A 23,706-nucleotide genomic window follows, 5' to 3' on the forward strand; every position below is an offset into this window, starting at 1 on the left:
TTCTGATTCAAGTAAACAGAACTGCAGGCAATAAATATGTAGACTGCTTCCAAGGGTTCTTTTAGGTTTAGATTAGAGGACAGAGATGTCTTTGGAGAATCTGTATCTTAATTTTTTCCCCAAGTAAACCACACAACAGCTTCAAGGGAGAGGGATAAAGAAAATGCATGAGATGCAAGTATTTTCTTCTCTCAGCAACTAAAGTCAGTTTCAACTGCGCTTCACTGACAACTACTTTTGAGACAAAAAGGGAATACCTGGATATGCAATCACAGTTCCTCATCTTAACTCCTCTTGGCCCACAAACAATGTAAATGGAGCAAACCTAGACCTTCCTACAGAACAGTATCTATAATGCTTAATGCTTGAAAATATTTAGCAGAAGCAGAATACGTTAATCACTGATACTCACGCCATGCTTGACAGTTTTTGCAGCATGTGCTGCTTTCTTTTTTGCATCGTAATGGGTAAGTATGTCAATGATGGCCATAAAGTATACCTCCTTCCTAGGTGCATCTGTGGGGGGAAACATGTAACTATAACTATACATATGCTTCTGTCTAGGAGATCAGACACACCTATAGAAGCATGCTGGAATAAATTAAGAAAGCAAACTGATGGTGTTAGGTAGTTTTTGCCCCCCCCCCAACAGTTTGTTGGTTTCAAAGATTCCTTAACTTAGATAATGGAACACAAATGTTATGACAATATAATGTTTAAATACATTTTCCAAAACATTTAGCAATGTCAAGTTGCTGCTGCTGCTGCTAATAATAATAATAATAATAAATATAGTTTTTTGTGGGTTTTTTGGGCTATGTGACCATGTTCTAGAAGAGTTTATTCCTGAAGTTTCACCAGCATCTGTGGCTGGCATCTTCAGAGAATGTTTGCCTGGAAAGGAGTTGGGTATATATATTGTGTGATCTGGAAAGGCAGGAGTGATTTGCATGTGTATTCTTCTGTTGCTAATGGCAGGCCTCAGGGTGGGAGGGGCTGCAAAAGAGGATTAGTGTCTGCTTGATTAGTGCTCATTGTCTGCTAGGAAACCCCTGACCCTGGGAGATTTCTCATTTGCATTTGTTGAGTCTTCATCTTGTTATTTTTCAGGACTGGTAGCCAAACCTTGTTTATTTTAAGGGTTTCCTCTTTCATGTTGAAATTGTCCAGGTGTTTGTGGATTTCAATGGCTTCCCCGTGCATCCTGACAAATTCTGTTGGCATGGTCCAGAATTTCAGTGTTTTCAAACAGTATTTTATGCCTAGGATGGTTTGTAACATGTTCTGCTACTGCTGATTCTTTTGGCTGATCCAGTCTGCAGTGTCTCTCATGTTCCTTGATTCTTGTTTGCACACTGTGTTTGGTGGTCCCTATGTAGACTTTTCTGCAGCTGCATGGTATGCGGTAAACTCCTGTGGCTGTGAGAGGGGTCTCTCTGGTCCTTGGATGAGCGAAGCATTTGCTGGATTTTCTTCATCGATTTGTAAACCATTTGAAGGTTGTGTTTCCTCACTAGTTTTCCTATTCTGTCTGTGACCTAACTCCTTTCCAGGCAAGCATTCTTTGAAGATGTCAGCCACAGATTCTGGCGAAACATTAGGAATAAACTCTTCTAGAACATGGCCACATAGCCAAAAAACCCACAAAAAACTATGGATGCCGGCCATGAAAGCCTTCGATTTCACAATAATATATTTCCCGCCTCTCCCTGCAGATAGAGGCAAGATTACAACAGAAAATAAAAATACAAATACACAGCAAAACGTTACATTAACCCCTTAATCCCTCCCACCGTTACAATAGTAAAATTCAATAACAATTCAATAATTACATCATTAACACAGTCTAAAATGTGACACTAGTTGGCTCGAAACAGAAGGGTGAAAAAAGCCCACTTCCAGGTGGCTTAGGGGCAGGGTGATTACATGATGCACGCCCCCAAGCCCCACCTGGAAAAGCCGCCCTAAAAAGCAGTAAAAAAAAACCCACACTCCTTTTAAGAGAGCCCCTCAGAACTGTGGAGGTGGGGTGGATTGGGGCTGCGTGCATGCGGTTGCCATGGCTCTGGGGTGAGCAACTCCCGGCGTCCCCAATCTACCATTTTTAAGCAGTCTGTTTTGCCCCATTGTTCCTTTAAAGCCATACAAGATTTTGGGTCCAGGTTACCTCAGGGATTGTCTTCTGTATAATCTACCCTGTAAACTCAAGTCTTCTGGGGGACATTTATTTCAGTCAGCCAGGACTAGACTGGTGACTTTTTTTTAAGGAGTTTTTTTGTCAGTCACCCTCAAATTGTGAAATGCCTGCCAGAAGAGATTCAGTAGCTTAATGTGCTGTCTGTGTTTAAAACAGTGTTAAAGACTAATCTCTTCCAGCAGCCTATCCAGATGGTTTTTAAATTATGAATTTTTAAATTATAAACGGAGTGTTTTTAATATACTGTATATACTCACATATAAGTCTAGAAATTTTAGTTAAAATTTTGACCCCAAAAACCGGATCAGCTTATCCACAGGCCAATGTAAGCGCTGTACTTTAACTCTTATAAAAAAAGGGAACAATCCCTGATTGTTGAAAGGCAAGAGCATAATCTGTCCTGGAAGTACTGATTCCCCTCTATTCTCTCATCCATCCGACCTTATGTGACCACAAACAGTTATGTCTGCTGGAATTTTGTAAATTCTTTAACATTGCTTTCATTTGCTTCATCCTTTAGGTCTTTTGTTACATGCCCTTAGGTTTTACCCCCCATTTATCCACGAGTTATATCAAAATCTATAATTTTGGCCCCAAAACCTGCCCTCGACTTATACATGAGGCTGACTTATAGCTGAGTATATACAGTACATGCTCTTAAATTGATGTTAGGCTCTTTTAACTGATTATGTATTTTTAATTGGTGTTTGTATTTTCAATAGTGTTAAGTATCAATTTGTTGCTGTATTTTATTTAATCTGTCATTCTCCGCCTTGATCCACAGGCAGAGATGGGTAAGAAATAAATATAATGAGGATGATGGTGATGTTGCTAAAGTATTAGAGCCAAATTTTAGCTGTTAAAGAGAAGCAGTTAAAATCATACTCTATTGAGTGACTGTCGCTGAGCAGCATAAATAATTTTCTTACAGACAAAAGGTTTTCCACATCTAAATATTTATAGCAAGTATCACTTACTTTCATGGCATTTTATTCCATAAACATCAATGGTTGGGTCAAATTCTCCAGGAGCAAAAGCCTGCAAGCTGTTCAGTGTATTTCCTGGACTATCTGGAGGTGTTCCAACTGGGTGAGTTCCATCACTTTCCCCTTCATCTTCCTCGTTCTCTTCACATTCTACCTCCTCTTGTTCTGCTCTTTCAACATCGTGAATCCCAACCAGCAAGCTGTAGTCCATGAGTTTTAACTGAGCAAGGAACTAGATGGCAATAATGAAGTGTAAGTTAACATGGAACAATGGAAACCGTTAAAAAAAAAGGAAACTGTAGAGAGAATCTAAGATCCAGTTTGGAAAGACAAATTTTACTTTCTATAACAACTGACTTGCTCAGATGAAAACCAATAATGAGAATTTAATGAATACATGAAAATAGCCATAAGCTTACATGGCCTTAAAGGGGGAGGGGGATAAGATCAAGGCAAAGCCAGAATGATGTAGTAGTTTGAGTATTGGACTAGGGCTCCATAAGACCAGGGTTTGAATCCCTGTTGAGCAGGGGTAGGCAACCTTTTTGAGCCGAGGGCTGGGTTGGTGTCCCCCAGACAATGGGGGAGGGGGGGAGGAGAAATAAATAATTAAAGAATTAAATAATATAGGGCAACATTTTCAAATGTAGGACACATTTTTTAAAATGGCAGACATGAGAAAAAATTTGATGATTTTTTAAAAAATGTTAATATAAATGCATGTTTATATTAAACTGGATCAGTTTGAGTTGGTTAGTACCGATGATGTGGACAAGATCCTTGGAAGCGTTCGGAAGACAACCTGCTCTCTCGATCCCTGTCCCTCATGGCTAGCGGCTCAGGGGGGACCGGTGGTAACTACACTGTTACACCGGATTATAAATACATCTTTGAGGGACGGACAATGTCCATCCAGCTTAAAATTGGCCATAGTAAAACCGCTGCTCAAAAAGCCCTCCCTCGACCCCCTGATGCATAATAATTATCGGCCAGTTTCGCTACTGCCATTTTTGGGGAAGGTGATCGAGAGGGCGGTTGCAATCCAGCTTCAATCGATCTTGGACGAAATGGATTATCTGGACCCATTTCAAACTGGCTTTTGGGCGGGTTACGGGGTTGAGACGGCCATGGTCGCCTTGGTCGATGATCTCCGTCTGGGCATCGACAGGGGAAGCGTGTCCCTGTTGGTGCTCTTGGACATCTCAGCGGCTTTCGATACCATAGACCATGGTATCCTTCTGGAGCGCCTGGCAGAGGTGGGAATCGGGGGCACTGCGCTCCAGTGGTTCCGGTCCTACCTCTCTGGGAGGTTCCACATGGTGCAGCTGGGAGATGTGTGCTCCGATAAGAGGGCCCTTATATCTGGGGTCCCTCAAGGAGCCATTCTGTCTCCCATGCTTTTTAACATTTACATGAAACCGCTGGGAGAGATGATCCGGAGACATGGGGCGCGGGGTTATCAGTATGCTGATGACACCCAAATAGTCTTCTCTATGTCTCCGACTGATGCAGTGACCGGGGATGGCATCTCTCCTCTCGTGGCCTGTCTGGAGTCGGTAATGGGCTGGATGAGGGAAAACCGACTCAGTCTGAATCCAGAGAAAACGGAGGTGCTCGTGATAGGTTCCCCCGGCCCAGGGATGGCGGTGGTTCCACCAGTCCTGAACGGGATCACGCTTCCTGTGAAGGACTTGGTACGCAGTCTGGGGGTCCTCCTTGATTCGTCCCTCCACCTTACAGCTCAGGTGGATGTGACGGTCAGGAGCACCTGCTATCAGCTTCGGCTGATACGCCAGCTGCGTCCCTTCCTGGACCAGAGGCACCTTGAAATGGTAGTACATGCTCTGGTAACTTCTCGTTTGGACTTCTGCAATGCGCTCTACATGGGGCAACCCTTGTACCATACCCAGAAGCTACAATTAGTACAGAATATGGCAGCCAGGCTGGTTACTGGCATATCCAGAGCCAGCCACATAACACCAGTGCTTAAAGATCTGCACTGGCTGCCTATTCGCTTCCGGGCACAATACAAGGTGTTGGTTATTACCTATAAAGCCCTAAATGGCTTGGGCCCAGGATACCTTGAGGACCGCCTCTCCCCATACAATCCGCCCCGCACCCTCAGAACATCTGGGCAGAAGCTATTGAGGGTTCCAGGGGCCAGACTAGCCTCCACGTCTAGGAGGACTTTCACCATCTCGGCCCCGACCCTCTGGAATTCCCTGCCCATTGAGCTCCGCTCGGCCACCTCCCTGGCCCAGTTTAAAAAGGGGCTGAAGACCTTCCTGTTCAAATCAGCATTCCCTGATACAGGCCCGAATTAGTTCTTCCCTCCTCTATGCCAGCAGTGGCAAGCTGGCTAGAATGTTTTTAATGTAATTGTAATTGTTTTATTGTATTGTTATTGATGTATTTTATAATGCTGTAAACCGCCCTGGTTATACAGAAGGACGGTATATAAATAAAATTATTATTATTATTATTATTATTATTATTATTATTATTATTATTTATGTTTCTTAGGCAGGATCAAAATGGAGGACATTTGGGCATTATTCTTAGACAGATGGCAGAAATGTACTTCCCTTTCTGGCCAACCCCCCCTCCCCCCATTCCAAACAGCACATTTGGGCATTGAACATGGCTTTACTTAAGATGGCCTCTTGCATATTTCAGAGGCTTATTGCATAACCAAACTCTCTGGGTTTCACACTGAACATGGGTTCACATGGCTATGCATATTGAATATGTCAAGGTGGTTTCACAGTTCTTGCACCAAGTGTACTTCTCAGAAGTGTGTACTTGGTCAAGGGACTTTGGTTTTTCTTCACTGCACATGAGTTTGTAAAAATCACAGCAATTTATATTAGCCTTGCCTCAGAGGCTTGCTGATATCAATATCACCATTAAAGAACCAAAAACACACAGAAAAGGCACTTTGGAAAGTCACACACTCTTGGCTTCAGAAACAGTGCATGCATGCCTCTCAAGCTGACTCATATAATCATCGTCATCATCATCATCATCATCATCATCATCATCATCATCATCATCACACTATCACTGTCAAAACAAGGGAGACCTGTTAGCATTAAAAGCACCCAAAACACACTTTGGAAGGTGACACTCTCTCGGCTTAAGAAACAGTGCCTGCATGCCTCTCAAGCTGACTCATATCACCATCACCATCACCATCACCACCACCCCCTCCTCCTCCTCTATCACTGTCAAAGCAAGGGAGACTTGTTAGCACTTAAAGCACACAAAATAAAATTTAAAAAAACCTTGAGGCCTCTGGCCACTCACCACCTCCTCCTTCTGCTCCCCCCTCCTCCTCTTCCTCCTCCTTCTGCTCTCCCCTCCTCCTCTTCCTTCTGCTCCCCCTCCTCCTCTTCCTCCTCCTTCTGCTCCCCCTCCATCTCTTCCTCCTCCTTCTGCTCCCCCCTCCATCTCTTCCTCCTCCTTCTGCTCCCCCTCCTCCTCTTCCTCCTCCTTCTGCTCTCCCCTCCTCCTCTTCCTCTTCCTTCTGCTCCCCCTCTTCCTCTTCCTTCTCCTCCTCCTCCTTCTCCTCCCCCCTCCTCCTCTTCCTTCTCCTCTTCCTTCTTCTCCTCTCCCCTCCTCCATGCGCCGCGCGGCCTGGGGGCGGGGCGGAGGAGGCAGAGGAGAAGGAAGTGGGCCGCGCGGGGAGGCAGGGAGGGCAGCGTGGGGCTTCCCCCTTTGCCTCCTCTGCCCCAGGCCGCGCGGCCCTCCTCTTCCTCCTCCACGCGGTGGAGGAGGAGGGCAGTGCGGTTGCGCGGCCCAGGAGGAGGAGGAGGTAGAGGAGGAGGTGGCGGCGGCAGGACCAGGCTGGGGCCGGTCCTGCTGCCTCCGCGGGCCGCCTCTGGCCCGTGGGCCAGAGGTTGCCGACCCCTGCTGTTAAGCCATGAAAAACCAGTTGGTGACTGTTGTGCCTCACCCCCAGGACAGACCTGAGATAGTGAGCCAGAGGGTCAAGACAGTGAGACAGGGGGCCATGCTACTAAGGCAGATTGTCAAGAAGATATGGCAGTTTCTTAACATCAAGACATCGTACATACCATGGCAAAATGAAGGAAGGAAAAGGAGGGGCTACAGAAGTCAGAGCAAGAATCAAGCACCTATTAATCAGGAAACAGCTGTATGCTGACAACAGACCATAAATTCTGGCATCTCTTTCGGGGAACTGTTGCTTTCAACAATTCAATTTAGTGGACACAACATTCCACCAGTTTCTTGCTAGCGTTGCCTGATAACTTTAGATCTTGCTTTGTTCAATGACTACCTTTTGGACATTCGGATTTATTGATCAACTATGTTTGATTCAGACTGGCATGACTACCCTGATAAACCTTCATCTTTGCTGGTGAGCCACACATCCCTTGAGGACTCTCCTGTTGCCTTCTGTATGCACCTCTCAGAGACAGGGACACAGGGTGGCATCATTTGGGCAAGTCGCACTCTCTCAGCCTAAGAGGAAGATAAAGCCAAGTCTCCTCTGAATAAATCCTGCTAAGAAAATATTCATGATAAGAGTCGCTGAAAGATGGCCACATAACAATAACAGCAAGATCAATTCATGAAGGACAAATCCATCAAATTTGTTAGGATGACTGACTCCCTAAAAACGAACTAGTTCAACTTACAATATATGGACCCCAATGCCAATTAAATTTCCAGTATATTTTTGGAATACATTACCTCTACCCTGCAACAAATGAGAGGGCAGATCAAGTGAATGTATTATACATACTCCTGCCCTGTGCAGAATTCATTCCCCACTTCATTCATCTGCATGAATTAAAGAAAGATCCAGTCCACTTTGACTGATGGCAAAGATGGTTCCCCTAGCCCATTCCATCTTCAGAAGCTAACCACATTGGCTGCTCAATCTTCAACACCAGCAAAGGGACAATATCCTCTACCTCACCTAAGGACAGCAGTGAAGCTTAGCAAATGTTGCTTGGCCATGTGGGGAACACAGCTCTAGTCCTTCAACAGAAGGGAACAGCCAGGGAACTGCAGCTGCTTGAACACTATCCATCACCTAAGGCTACTGCCTAGTTCTAGTTTTCCCTGACCAAGGAAAAACAGCAACTGGGTAGGATATGATTGAAATGGGGGCAAGCAAGGCAGAAGAGCCAAACCGACAGTGCTTTCAGAATGTTTTGTTATACATCCAGTGGTTTTAAAGATTCCAAGGAAACAGGTTTGACCAATACATATGGTGAGAACACCCCCAACACCTAACAGGGGCCAAACTAGATGTGATACTCATCAAGTGGTTTACTCTTCAGTGGATTAGAAAACCAAAGAAATTGCTGGTCTTCATGTGAAAGCACCAGTTCAGCTTTTGATTTCTCTCTTCCTATTTAAATAGGAGGAAATCTCAGATCAGCACCAAGAAGAACTATTTTGAATCTTATCCTACTGGTACGGAAAACTAGTTTGAATGGCACCAGGACAAAAGTTAAATGACTCCCTCCCACTATGCAGTAATTTCTCTCCCCAATTCCAGCTATATCTATTGGGATTTTTAAAATCAGCAACAAGAGGCCAAGCTAAGTAATATGTCACACTTATTCTGCCAAGAAGATCTTTCTTGCGATAATGCAGAAGCAGTGTAGCAGGATAAATTCTGACATACATGTCATCTATACATTTAAAAAACAGTTTCAAGATCTCCATGAAATCATACTGAGCTGACCAGTCATGTCCCAATGCAATGCTGCTGGAAGCCAGACTGAGTAATCAACCTGCCCCATAAAATAAAACCTCCCTCCATGATAACTGTAATCCTTCGGCCTGCGAGGGAGTGAACAGGCAGGCCCAGCTCAATCAGGGCTAGCCTGAATAAAGAGAGTTCTCCCTCCAGTCCATCTGCCTTGGTCCAGGCCTCAGAGGAAGGGAATAACCACTGGACCTCATCCCCTTTTCCACTACCATTCCCTTCTCCTTTTGTGTTGTGTCTTTTAGATTGTAAACCTGAGGGCAGGGAACCATCTAATTAAAAATAATAATTGTAAGCTGCTCTGATAGCCTTTAGGGCTGAAGGGCGGGGTATAAATACCATAAATAAATAATAAATAAAATAAGTCCAAATTTTCCAGAAGAGTTAATTCCAAGAGAAGAAAACACCAGATAACTATTGTTATAAACAATAACCAAAGAATAAAATTAATATATATTATAACAGATGTTCAAATCTAAATATGAATACTAGGTAAACATAAGCAGTGTTCTTTCTTTAGGTCTCTAATATATCAGCCAGAACCAAAACAGTAAAATAGACAAATAAAGATAAAATAAAGATGCAAGACTAGCTTTCTGTTATCAGCATGAGATGTCAAGCCACTTCACAATAATTGCCTACATGCAAATTCAATGGTACTTCTGTATGAATGTTAAGCAATACCATACAAGTCTCTCCAAACACAATTACATGACTGACCTTATAAGAGTCTGGTCACACTCAAATATCAAAAACGCTATTTGACCCATATCTCAGAGGAAAATGTATACAATGCATTTTAACAGTTCAAGACAAAGTGCCATGAATATTGTAGTATAGTGCTCAGATAATGTTAAGCCTAGTATGTTATGCCCAGCATCAAGAAGTTCCACAAGATATGTATCTTTTATATAGGGATGAGAATGATATTTAAAAACTCAATTAATGAGAGTTGACTATCAGAACGAGCACAGTTTCACACATTGAGAGATCAGCAATGAGTAGCTTCCCACAGCATCCAGAAAGTTTAAGAGACAGGAGTATGCCCTTCTATGTCTTACTATATGGGATAGTAGCATATGGAGTTATTTTCCATCAAAGGTAGAGACATTTTGCGATATAAGATGGATAAGCAGATGACCGCAAATTACCTTCCCTCACCAGTTTCTTTAGGCTTTGGGCTAGTCAGTATTCTCCATATAACTCATCTCAAAAAGGTGCTATGAAAATAGATAATATGCTACATTGTGTTGAATTTAGAGAAGCATCACAAACTGTAATTTAATGTAGATTAGTGCTCATACTGGCTGAGGGATTTTGGGAACTGTAGCTTAAAAACGTTTACTAAGCTCTGTCTATAGTTAAGGAGACCTAGATTCAAACCTTATTCAGCTATGAGGCTCAGTGATACTGGGCTAGTCACACTGTCAGCCTAAACTACTTAGCCAGGTTGCTGTGAGGGTATGATTGGGAGTAGAAAAACTATGCAACCTAGTATTTTCTTTTTCTTTTTACTAGAACCCTGAGATCCACCAACTAGAGTGTGATGAAAAAATCATACACTCAGAATGAAATAATTCTGAGAGCAGCAACTTATCTGAGTAGAAGAAATGAACAAAGCTTATAGTCCTGCCATACAAAGCGCTGCTCATTGTTACCTAGTGCTCCACATTCCTACTTTTAACAGTATAATCTTTGTGGAGAATTTAGTTAGAAATTTAGTTAGATTAAGACAGAAACATACAGATCTGTATTACAAAATAACTATGAAGAAGGACACCTTAAGATTTTTTTTAATCTTATGATCATTTACTGCGCCAGCAAAGAGACATAACAGGATGTCTAAATCTCATCCCCTCCTACTGTTGTTGTTATTATGTGCCTTCAGCTCATCTGATTTATGTCAACCTTATCATAGACTTTCTCAGCAGGATTTATTCAGAGGTTTGTCACTGCCTTTCTCTTCCACTGTTAGAGTGTGACTTGCCCAAGAAGATGCAAGTGGGTTTCCATGGCTAAGCAGGGATTAAAACCCTGATCTCTGGCGCCATAGTGCAACATACAAATCAGTACACCATGCTGGCTCTCACAGGTAATACTTATGCTATAATAAAAAATCCAGTTGCAAACATGGAGATTTTTATAATCAGGGCAATTCATAGAATTTTTACTTCTATTTTTAATTCAATGTGTACCTAAATATTTGAAAATTATTAGGTACTGGTGGCACAGAGTTATCTAACAGGTGTTTCTGCAACAGCTTCTATGACTTCGCTCAGTGTGGCACACTTAAGAGTTGGACAGATAGCGTTCTTACCTCCACATCCTTTTTAAGCTTTTCAAGGAACATCTTTTTGTTGGTTTCATCAATATAAATCTTTTGACCATCATTGATAAAGTCATTGTCTTTGAATGTTGGCAGTTCTTTGGCCTAAAATAAACAGATAAAAGCTAATCAATAAAAAACCCTTTACGTACAAAGCAATGAATGCAATTTAAAAAAAGCATGCTCTATGAATCAGATAGCATAATCCTTACCATAACCCAATATTCAGAGCTATTAAAAAGCAAAACAACAGCCACAAGGGGGCATGAATAAGCTATGGCATCAAGGTAAACTAATAACAATTCTAAAGTGAATTCACACACATCTGCATTCTATTTTCCTCTTTCTTAAAGAGATCTACAGTTTGCCTTTGTCACTGGTATATTTACATTAAGCCACTGGAATACTCAGGTTTTTTAAAGAAAAAAATATGTCACTGATTTCTAAGACCGGTGTTTTATTTATCTCATTGTCGACATTCACTGAAAGATAAACTCCTATTTGTCAGAAGTAAAATTCTAAGTATAAGATTTCTACTGCATGATAGATACTAACAAGAAGCAGGCTGCAACTGTACCCCCATCAAAATATTCTGCAAGCAACACACACCCACAAGCTCCTGTTCAGATACTTTCCCTCTCTGGCTACAAGTGCTAAGACACAGGTGGGTAAAGTGTTGTCTCCAACCTCTGTTGCACAGTTCTCTTAAGCTCCCAGGAGACTTCCCAACCCACTCCCTGATTTCTTTCTTTAAAAAAAAATAATTCCAGCTAATTGTCTGGCCAAAATTGGCACAAAACCACCAAAACCACCACAAAAACAAGACATTTGGAGTATCTTGCCCATACTACTCCTTCAAACTGGAGAAGCAAAAGTAGTCATTAGCAACTAAAATAGCAACTAAAAACCAGAAATGAAGTAATGTCACTTCTAGTTTCAGCCATGTCAAGAGTAATGCTGGTAACCACACCAGCAGATGCAGCATTCCTATTTTTGATTTCACCATTCAGAAGTCAAACGTGACACTTGGCTAAGATCTACTGGGTTTTCTGGGGGTTAAGTAGCCTTACATGTAACTGTGAATTAAGCATGCCAGGACAAAACACACTATGTTAAGCTTCACATAAATCAGAACTAAGAGAAGCCATTTCAAGTAAGATATTTAAGCGAACTTTTCTTGGAATGATTGCTGCTATCATAGAGACAGAAAATATTTCACACCTTTGTACAAGGGGTTCTGTAAAATTAGATCGGCCAATTCATCTCCATGCACAAAGACCAGTTTCCTATGCCTTTGTACACAAACGACCATTGTTAAAACTGGACCTGCAACTTCATTTCCATACACAAAAGATTTGTAATTTGAATTGACATCCTCACATACCAATGACATATATATGTCTGTGCCTGGCTTCCACTCCACCAAATGCATCTGAGGAAGTAGACTGAAGTCTATGAAAGCTCATGCTGCCAATTTCTTTTTTTCAGTTAGTCTCAAAGATGCTACAAGATCTCTCTAGGGAAGCAAAGAATGAAGGAATATATCTAGATAAGGAATGAGGAGTTAGAGGCCTGGCAGCTGGGATATATAGCATGCCCACGCCATACGTAGGCTTGCCCTACGCGGATTTGAGCTTACATCTACGGTAAGCCCGGGAGGACAAAATGGCTTGCGTGCCACAGGTGCATGCACAGTGCTGCATAAAGGAGCGCATCACCATAGAAAGCAATAGGATCTGAGCATAAATGTTTTTCCCACATGCGAGGGGGGGGGGTGTCTGGAACGGATCCCCTGCATATAGGAGGGGCCCACTGTATATTTTGTGGAGACATTAAGCAAGCAAACAAACAAACAAACAAAGCAACAGCTGTCAGAATTTGACAACTGTTGAACCTGACTTTTCTACTAAAATGCAAATATGTCTCACCATTGTTGAAAAGGCAATATGGAAAAATAATAAGATTGTTTCTATCTCAAAGACCCATGAGTAGAGGGAAAAATAGTCTTTTCCGACAAATGTTTATGCAAGTATGATTGTAGGACCATGACTGGAAGATCATCATCAGGTTTCTGCTTGTATAAGTATTTCAGCATTTTGGATTTAGTTTGACTTTACTTCCACAACATTTATTTCAATGATCTCTAACCTGCAGATAAGATGGACTACAACTACCATAACCTGCTCCAACCAGTTTGGTAACTGGTCATTCTGGCTTGAGATGATGGGAAATATAGTCCAACATACATGAAGGGTATCAAAATGTGGAAGACTGAACTAGCTCTTCAATGAATAAGCATTTGACCTTTGAAGGGTGGCTTTTAATCCTTCTCTGCATATTAAGGTGATACCATAGGGATGACAAGTCTATCCACAGAGTTGCAAAATATTTTAAGATGACAGCTTCTGAATTTTCCCACCAAAAATAACTTTTATTAATACTTAATGAAAGGAAGTTAATAGCTTTAGATATTTAGCAAGATTTTTTCCAACATTATTTTTGGTGGTAACAGATAAAATGTTTTAGTTATACATTCAGTTTATATCTTGCTCATTAGTAAATTTCCAGAACAGTTTATGAAATGTTTAAAAATATAACAGAACAAAATGAGCAAGACATGATTAAAATATAACCACACAGGCTGAGATCTACCACTTTGCATCTTAGCCTTTTGGTCTGACTTCAGTGAAGTTTACTCCAAGGTTAAGTTGGCACAAAGTACAGCCTAAACCTCTCTCATATTTACCTGGAGTGGATACCATGCAATTATCACAATTTTGTTCTTTTTAAAAAGATCAAGTTAGGTGACTGAGCAACCACATAAATATAACCTTGCCATACCTTTTCCTTGTCACTGGCTTCTCTCGCTACTGTAGAGCCCTGAAACAGAAAGACTGTATCAAAAATGCCACTGGGAGTAACGCTTAAGGACACAGGTGCTATTTAATGCAGAATTATTTCATTCAGTGCATTGTAAGATTTCCCCCCACAAGCCTAACACAAAATTATGCAAACTCAGGAGAACACTATGCTATACAAATAATATGGTAATATCACAAAAAAGAAAAACACGCATACAGAATGGAACAACTAGTTTGTAAATTTATTGGCCCCAATCCAGCAAAAATTACAGCCCAATTTTAAAAAGCAATCCCTGCCCCTTCGAAATCAGAGCAAAAATGGTTTTGTTTTCTGTTTTTTTAAACTGCATTAAAGCCTTCAGGTGTCTAAAAGATGTGCTTTTACTTTGAAACTGGAGGAACGTTCTATCTTCAAAGGGGATCTGGACGAAGGTAAAAGCAAATTATATTGCAGGTGTAGATTCAGCCTAAGAAAGGAACTCTCTCTCTCTCTATGGAGGTTTGGATCTCATTGTCCTATTATTAGCATCTTTAATTTTGCTATAACTCTCTAGAGAAATCTTCACTCATAACGTAAAACTTAATTTGTCAAGGAAACTGCCATCGAAACCTTACTGTCGCTATATATTCTAATTACAGTACAGTAATCAGTCTAGTGATAATAAGCAAGATTATACAAAGATGCAAAGAAGATGTATTTATTACTTACATTACCGAGAATCCAAACAGCTGCTAAGATTCAACAGCAGTAGGGGATGAGGTGAATGGGTTGCCTCCATGCCGTATTAAAATTAAATTAAAATTAAAAAAATTGTTTGCTATGTGGAATGGAGGATTATCTACTAAGTAAAATAAGCCTGTGCTGAGCTAAATTTTCTCAATTTCTCAAATTGAATTTCTAGGTTTGGGAATGCACATACATATGTACATGTGCATGCACCCATATACACTACAATCTGAAGGGGGAAAATGATGAATACTTTTTTGGCGGGGTTCACTGGTTTTCTCTTTTTGTGAAGCTGTGCAACCTTCCGTCACTCACCATTTTTCCTTACAACATCCCTATGGAATGATACCACTTTATTGATTTGTTCTAAGACAGACACTATGTGGGGGAAAATGGTGTCTGCTTACAAAAATACCATCCCCATCTGCCACGATGGCTATGCAATATGCAAATTCTGGCCCTCTAAAAACACCATTAAAATCTCACTAATCATCCCAATTAATTGTGAATGAGGTCACAAAACTGGCAGGCCAGTTGGATTTGTAGACTACTTCAATCTCAGAACTGTAGGACTGGGTACAGCAAGAAAAACAATTTTGTTTCCCACCTATGGAAGGCTGCATTACTTAGGGCCGAAACAGACGGGCCTAAAGGGGCAGCATCACACCGCCCCTTTGAGCACCAGATCAGGGCCATGGCAACCACAGGCCACTCTTTTTTGAGCTAGCAAAAACCTGGCCTTTCTGCCACAGGGGTGGTTTTTCTGCAGTGTGGTGCATGTAAATACCATGCCACAGAAACGCCGTGATGCTGCCTGCTGTGTGGTCAGTGGGGTGGCGTGAGGCGGTGTTGGGGCATGTAGTGTGCATATGCCACATCCTCATGAAGGCAGCGTATTTTGCCAGTCTGTTCTGGCTGTTATTCTTCTAGACCTCTTAGCAGTTTTGTACCAACCAAAGTATACAAGTCAGTTGGCATGAAATTAGGTGGCATCATGCTGCTGACACCATTAAAATATGATATAAAATATGATAAACTGAGTGGCATGGATAGGGAAACCTATCTTGGTGGTTTTTACATAGCTTCATTTGCTTTTCATGCACTACTACACACAATACAAACGAGATTTTGTGGACTGTCTGCTCTCATACATATTTGCTTGTCATTGAGGAGGAGGCTTTTTTGATACCACTCAAGTCCTCCAAGTAATGACTAGATTTTGTGTTTTTTCACTAATGTAGCCTCATCAATGTGTTCCTTGCCCACACACTTGCATTTTAGGTAGCAGATGATAGTTTTATTTGTCCAGGATTTTCATTTAGTTTGTTGTTTTTATATCTGCAGAGTCTACCACTAGAAAATTACTACTATGAGTTCTGTTTCAATAGTTTTGCTAGCTTCATTTATTGCTTTGCCTTGATGTTTTAGTATTTAATGTTTTCTTATGATAGGCAAACCACCTGAAATATATTTTAATAATGCAATATACAAATACAGTAAATGAATCCATGGACGCTAAACACTGTTATCTTTGTGTCTGTCTCCCTTTTCCCTGAAAACACTAAATATAATGAAAAGCATGATACCTACCACTTTCAGGACTGCATTGTACATTTCTTCTCCTCTAATCAGAAAATTATGTATATGGACATGTCCGCACATGTACACACAATGATGTGATAATGTGGCATGTTGCATTAAACTTAATATTACATGTGTGGGGAGGAGTCAAAGTAGTAAGAAGTAACATACATAGAAGTTGCTTACGATGATTTTTTAAATCTAACATTAACTAAATTAGTTTTAACTTGTCAAAGTGATACAAGACTCTGCTTTAAACATTAAAGTAGATCTATTCATTACAACAAAATCTGCATGTAGAAAAAGGTCTAGCAACCTACAAAATACAGCTATTCCTCAGCTATTTTTGCTTTACCCCTCAAATGGCTCTGACTACAACCATTAGCACTTATCTACTTTTAGCTAGCATACTGCTGGCAAGCCACTTCCTTTATAACACTCAATGCCACTCAAATTACCTTATTTTCCTAAAAGGTTTTTGCATTAGATAAGCCACAAACTCTATTTTAGTTATTACAGCTTAGCAAAATTGTTTGCTTCTTTTTTCTAATGCATTGTAATAGCTAACTTCTAAACTTTAGTATAAAAATTGCAATAATGTTTATATTTAAAAACAATTAAAACTACTACTTGAATGTCAATAAACAGGAGAAGATGCTCACCTTTAAATCATATTTTCTATAAACAGACAAACGATGGCTGAATACGTTTCTTGTAACAATCATATATACTTCAACTCCGTCAACAGTAAGCCGGTACATGCCCAAAAATTGAGGAAGTAGCGTGTTGCCATGACACTCCACTATAAACTAGAGCAAAATGTTACAGTATTAGAACTTGAATAGATAATTCTAATACATTCTGTTAAAAACATGAGTAGTAGACACAAGAAAGCTATAAATAAAAATTCAGGCAATTAAATCTTTGTGAAAAATAATACTGTCAGAAAATACTAAGAAAAGCTTCTTTGGAGCACTCTCACAGTCCATGTTGAATGAAAACTGCACATTTTGAAAAGGATGATCAAAACAAATGTGAGATGTGAGCACACAAACTTTTCTATATGATACAGAATCTCATCAGGGTCTTCTTCTTCTTAACATTTATTTATAGAGCGCTAAAAAGTTTGCAAATAAAATAAGAAAAAAAGAACAAATATCTGCCAAGTGGCATACAACAATGTTACATGGTTAAAATATCTCTCCGCTACTGCTTGCTTCTCACGAATATTCTGAGCCCACATAATCTGCCAGTTCCCTCTTCTATTAGTTCTCACTTCAGATCTGCACCTTATGATTACACAGTTCACTTGCTGCAGGTAGAAACTATATGTTTTCACTTCTAAGAGCTCAGCATTCCCTCACCACAAAAAAATGTCTGCCTTGAAGACTGCCACATGCAGATATATGGGGGCTATCAAAATGGGTACCATGCTTGTTTCAGCTAGCAGATAAAAATAGTATGCATCATACACACACACCCATCGTACATATTTGACTGTAAGTCAACCTCATGTATAAATCGAAAGCAGGTTTCAGGGACAAATTATGGATTTTGGTATGACCCATGAATAAGTTGAAGCTAAAACTTACGGTCAATTAGTAAAGGATGAAGAAAAGGAAAAGAATGCCAAAGACCTTATAAAATTCTAGGAGGCATAACTGGATGGAAAGCTTGAGGGATAAGACAATGGGGAGGGGGGTAAGTGCTTCCAGGATGGACTATATTCTTGCCTTTCACCAATGGATGCTTCCTTTCTTAATGCAAAAGTTAAAATATAGTACTTACATTGACCTATGATAAGTCAACTCAGGTTTTGGGAGTCACTTTTTGACTACAATTTCTAGACTTGCATAATATACTGTATACAGTAAATAAAGTTTTCTTCTGTTGTTGATATAATGGAAGAAAGAACTACACTTGACTACCAGTGAGGGATGCAAGGTCCAAAGCACCATATTGTTGTGTTCAGTGCAGGTAGAGGGGCCTCTCAGCTCCAGTTTCTACTAACAGCTCTCCTCCCTCAAGGAGCTGGATCCCCAAGCAACTGTCAAGAGAATCGGCTACCCCCAACAACGTCTCTATACATCTCTAGATCCAAGCCCATGTCAATGATTTTACTATGGCCAAATAGAATATACCCACACACTTGTGCAAACAATCAAAGTTTCAGGCAGGCCAAGATCGTGCATCAATAGATACAGCTCCCCCAAAGTTATGAGGTCCTATGTACACTTGGTGTGTGTGTGTGTGTATGTGTATACATTTCCCCAGTTACCAGGTCCTATGTTTGGCTTACAAACATAAATATTAAACAGGATACTAGCCTCACTTCTCATTTCAGTAAGTCCAAGCAGAGATACCCAAAAATTTTATTGCTACTGAGAAAACAAAAATATGAAAAAGAAATTATTTGGTAACTGATAACACCTCTCAGATTTAGTAACATTTCAATCACTATTGGAATATGTTGTTGTTTTCCTAAGGAAAATATTTTTATTTATACCCAAACTAGTTATTATGAATCAAATGAAAGTAATATTTAGTTTCATAGGTTTTAATCCATCTGCTAAATCCAGTCCATTTCCATAGGCTGAACTCACTGATTTAGTAGGATTTACATCCAACTTCTTATTCAATAGAGTCACTCTATTTGGGACTAGCCAGTGGATTTAGGACATAATCTTTTGAAAATCTACACCAAATACAGAGCACAGTGATTCACATTATGTGAGTTGACTGCATTTAGAATGAACACTAATATAAACACAGTAAAGCCACTTCTAGTTTAGACACTTTGATCATCAATAGCACAACATGAAGAGAAGGCTATGGAGACAGATTTGGGTTAATACTATGAGGTGTTTACAGAGCTTGAAACAGTTGGTTTGAAAATTAATTCAATAATGTTCACTGTTAGAAATTGGAAAACTAATTTATCACCATAAACACCAATTGCTGGAATCATTTATTTAGTTATCATTAATTAATTTGTTGACTGATACATTAGCGTGGAGTCAAACCACAGGATTTAGAGATGTTGTCAGCTCTTGAACTTAAGAGGAGCATGTTTTGTTACTGGCTTTCAAAAAGACTCTTTTTGCTCTTTTAAAGTTGTTTTCCTCCAATCTAATTTGTTTTGTTCTCATGGACTATGAAGCCCAGAACAATTGTTACCTGGGAATGGTGGGAATCCAACAGATCTGAAAAGTGTCAGATTGGGAAAGGTGCCCTAAAGCGTGGGGTCATAACAACCTCTTCAGTTAGGTTTGCCACTCATCTACATCTCCTTTTTCTTTCTCCCCCACAAAGAGAGAGAGAGAGAGAGAGAGAGAGAGAGAGAGAGAGCGCAAAGGAGAAAAATGGGTGTAGAGGGAAAGATTTTCTCTTAATTATCCAAGTGCAGACCACTGCATGAGCCATGAGATTAGATTCATTGTAGTTCATGGCAAACATTACACAAGACTGTATATTATACAATATACAATAGAAATTAGTCCATAATATTTTGAAGAAGTTACTGAAAAGAGTTACGATGCACATCCCTCTCCCTGAAAGATTCCCCCCCTCCAAAAAAAATCCTTCCATACAGCCCATGGAAGGGGATACTTCTGTCTTTAAAGTCTAAAGGGGCAAGGGTTAGGTTTCCTGTTGAGCAGCAAATCAGTCCCCCATTCTTTTCCATCCTTCCTTCCCAAACTCAGTTCAGCTCTCTGACTCAGGTTCCAGAAATTTATCTCCCTGCTGTTTTCCAAAGAAATCACACAGATTAGTTTACCTAATCACAGAATCATGTGGTGCATTTCCTCCAATTCTATTATTTCTTTTCCTGAGACAGACCTTTGTGTTTTCTTGAATGTAAAAGAGGCAGAGTCACCTGTTCCAAAAAATTCTAAAAAAAAACATTAACGACCTAATTCACTAAAACCTATTAAATTTCAGCAGTAATGAAGGTCTAGTAAATTAGGAGAATGTACTGGGAAAATCTAGCAAATTGCTAACTTAACAAGTTAATCAAAGAATTAATTTCAAGGTCTGCATAATTATTTTTGTAAAAGCCACACAGGCCATCTTTGGGGTAATCCTTCCTAGGATGATGTGTATTTGAAACAGCAGTATAACAAAACAGTGATGAAAACCAGTGGAAACATCAAAACTAACAAACTAGAATGTGCCATATATGTACCCAACAAAGTCCTAACTAATTACAGACGGGCCCCCCCATATCCATGGATTCAACCATCAACAGCTTGAAAATATATTTTCTTTTAAATTCCAAAAAAGCAAACTTGATTTTCCCTTTTAATAAATAATATTTAATATAATACCATTTTACCATCCCATTGTTTATAATGGGACTTCATGGTATCCATGGGGGCCCTGTAATCAAATCCAAGTAGATATCAAGGGCCCTCTGTAATAGGCCAAGGAAACTTTTAGGTCCCATTTGAAGGCATATACATATGCATATTTCACAATTCACTTCTGCATGTGTATTTTATGGAGTTATATGACCAAGGCTAGGAAACATATTGTGAAAAATGGCACAGATATGAGAAGAAGTGTCAAAATAGTTGTTCCTCTTTGTCTATGAGATTCCCATCCCTAATTGCAAAGCATTACTTGGATGAAGTGGGCATTAAATAAACCTGGCTTCCTTCAAGTGAAAGTGGTAGGATTGCAGCAAATCTGAGTACTGTAAAAATTCTGAGTACTGTTGGTTAGCAGAGTATGTGTATGAAGTGAACTGTAATAAGCAGTATCTGTGTCTACCAGTTACTCTTGGGCTTTCAGTGTACTTTTAGTAAAGTCTGAAATTAATTAATCAATCAATTAATCAATGGCATTTATTGGCTCTTTGACCTAAAAGGGCCCCTGACTCAATGCATGTTGAGTAAAAACACTTTCAAAATGTTAAATAATGTTTGGTTGGATAACAATGTATTTTAAAATTGTACCATATCAAACTTCATTATATGTTTCCTTTTCAGGGTCTTGCAAAAAGGGTACAGTTTCTTTTTCAAGGACTTAACAAGCTATAAATAAAAGTTACTCTTTCATCAATCTTGGAATACTGAATATACTGTTAAACTGAGGACTGTGGCCCTTCAAATGTTGATAGTTTATACCTCCAATTATTTCTCACCGTCAGCTGTGCTGGCTAGGTGTGATGGGAGCGGTAGGTCAAAAACATCTGAAAGATAACAGGTGCTGCCCCCTGTTGTAAATAACGCTACAACTAAAATCACTTAAACTAATGAATCTACTGAAAAACATCTGCAATGTAGAAGATTCTGGTTTAAAAGATGTCAACTGATGTTTTTTCAATAGTTTACCATTAGTTTCAATTGCTTATGGTACTTACCGCCAGTAGAAAAAGCATGTTAGGTAAAATTCAGAACAGCATCTATCTTTGAATATGAAGTAAGGCCCTGCCTTGCACCATCCCATTTTATACCAGGAGAAAAGAATTATTATCCTTGTTATGCATGGATTCATCAAAGTAAAGTACACTTTAATAGCATTCTAAGGAGAGAGTCGCTGGAGCAAATTTATGCAGTGACACAGGCGTTTTAATAGGATTAACTGAAGTCCTTCTTTGAACAACAATTACATTTCATGTGAAGAAGGTACAATGTTCCACTGAATAACCTTAGTTCTAAATATCTGAAAGGAAGATCAGTGATAAAACTACATTATATGCTTTTCCTAACTGATACAGTGTGATGTCAGATTTTTTAATACATACAGGCAATTTATTTATGCACATGAACGCACACACATGCCCTTACACAGGCAGAATAACAAAAGGAAAATAAATTTCCCCACCCCCGCCATAGTTTTTTTTCTGAACTGTTGTGGACTAAGCTTGGGAAATGTCCATGGCTAATACATTAAGTCAGATTACACTGAAGTCTACTGTAAAAGAACACACATACAAGTGTGTACATGTGGTGGAGAATTTTTTCCTGTTTAAAGACTATTCATATGATGAAATTCTTCTTTCTTTCGCCCTATTCCCACTCACCTATTTGCGCTGGATGGAACTGGGCAGATTTGGCTCCCTCCCACCCCGAATCCCTCCGGAAGCAAGTGCCCACTAGAAATTTACCTCAATCAGGGTAATTTAACCCTGAATTCCACTGCAGCTCTTGCGGAGACTTCACACTTGCGGAACTGATTTAAAATGAAGGCGCCTTTGCTGTCAATCAAATTCAGTTCCGCTTTCGTCAAAGTGACATTTCCTACAGCAATTGGGCAATCGGATGTGTGCTCCCCCCCCTCCTTTTTTTTTTTTTTAAAACAACAGGCAGCAGTATGTACATATTTTGTCAAATTTAAAAACCTCCAGGTGTGTGTGTTGTGTGTATTTGGGTCACTACAGATTATGGATCTTCCCCTGCCTCCGTTTTCAACTCCAAAACGCAATCTAATGCCATCTCTGCATCCTCCCTCCTTGCCACCCCGGAATGCCTCATACACATATAATAATAATAATAATAATAATAATAATAATGATAATGATAATAATAATAATGATAATTTGTAACATTCACATTGTAGCACTCACATATAAAAATTAATTTAGAAAAAAAAACCTCTTGCAAAGTGCCGTGCTGGGAGCAAGCAAATGAATGGGAACATAGCACAAGCAGACACACATTCTATCTATATGTATCACCCTGTAGCAAAAAGCATGCGCGTAAATCTGTCCAAAATAAAAAGAGAGGGAGAAAGCTGCCTGGTGCAAGAGGGAGGCTTGTTCCATTCTGTGCCCTGACCTACCCTGAACTTGACCCTTTCTCCGGCTCCTTCCTCTTGCTCTGTCAGTCACCCCGATTGCCCTTTGCATCCTTCTTCCGGCTCCTTTGCTCCGTCAGTCACCCCGATTGCCCAGTGCACCCTTCCTCCGGCTCCCGTCACCCCGATTGCCCTTTGCACCCTTCCTCCAGCTCCCGTCACCCCGACTGCCCTTTGCATCCTTCCTCCGGCTCCCGTCACCCCGATTGCCCTTTGCACCCTTCCTTCGGCCCCTTCCTCCTCCTCCTCCTCCTCCAATTAAGGGGAGGAATGTTCTGCCCTCCGCCCTCCCTCTGACCTAAATCCCTCCCCTGAACTTGCCCCAATCATGATCGGGGACAAGTTCATATTCGCTGGACCCGTTTCCCCCCCAAAAGATACAGCTGTTGCTCCACTTTCAAAAGACCCGCGCCAAGGGGCATTTGCCCCTGAACAGGTGTGCAAGCCTCAGATTCGCTTGTGGAAGCATCGGGTCCAATAT

The 23,706-nt window shown here is 40.3% G+C and overlaps 1 protein-coding gene across 4 annotated transcripts in view; it reads right to left on the bottom strand.

Moving 5' to 3' along the window:
- The window catches only part of PIP4K2A (phosphatidylinositol-5-phosphate 4-kinase type 2 alpha), a 116,750-nt gene that overhangs the window by 13,603 nt on the left and 79,441 nt on the right, over positions 1-23,706 (bottom strand). For all 4 annotated transcript variants that reach the window (XR_016281957.1, XR_016281956.1, XR_016281955.1 and 1 more), the window contains exons 5-9: positions 17,087-17,233; positions 14,097-14,135; positions 11,247-11,360; positions 3,175-3,415; positions 413-516 (exon numbers count right to left, since the gene is read on the bottom strand). Coding sequence is in view for 1 of the 4 variants with exons in the window: in XM_089533354.1 (XP_089389480.1) it covers positions 413-516; positions 3,175-3,415; positions 11,247-11,360; positions 14,097-14,135; positions 17,087-17,233 (645 nt within the window). In the remaining 3 variants the exon portion in view is untranslated. The remainder of the gene's footprint in view (positions 1-412; positions 517-3,174; positions 3,416-11,246; positions 11,361-14,096; positions 14,136-17,086; positions 17,234-23,706) is intronic.

The sequence above is a fragment of the Sceloporus occidentalis genome, unplaced genomic scaffold (assembly GCF_023333645.1).
Source record: "Sceloporus occidentalis isolate IW3139 unplaced genomic scaffold, rSceOcc1.0.p SCAF_7, whole genome shotgun sequence".
Classification (NCBI taxonomy): Eukaryota; Metazoa; Chordata; class Lepidosauria; order Squamata; family Phrynosomatidae; genus Sceloporus; species Sceloporus occidentalis.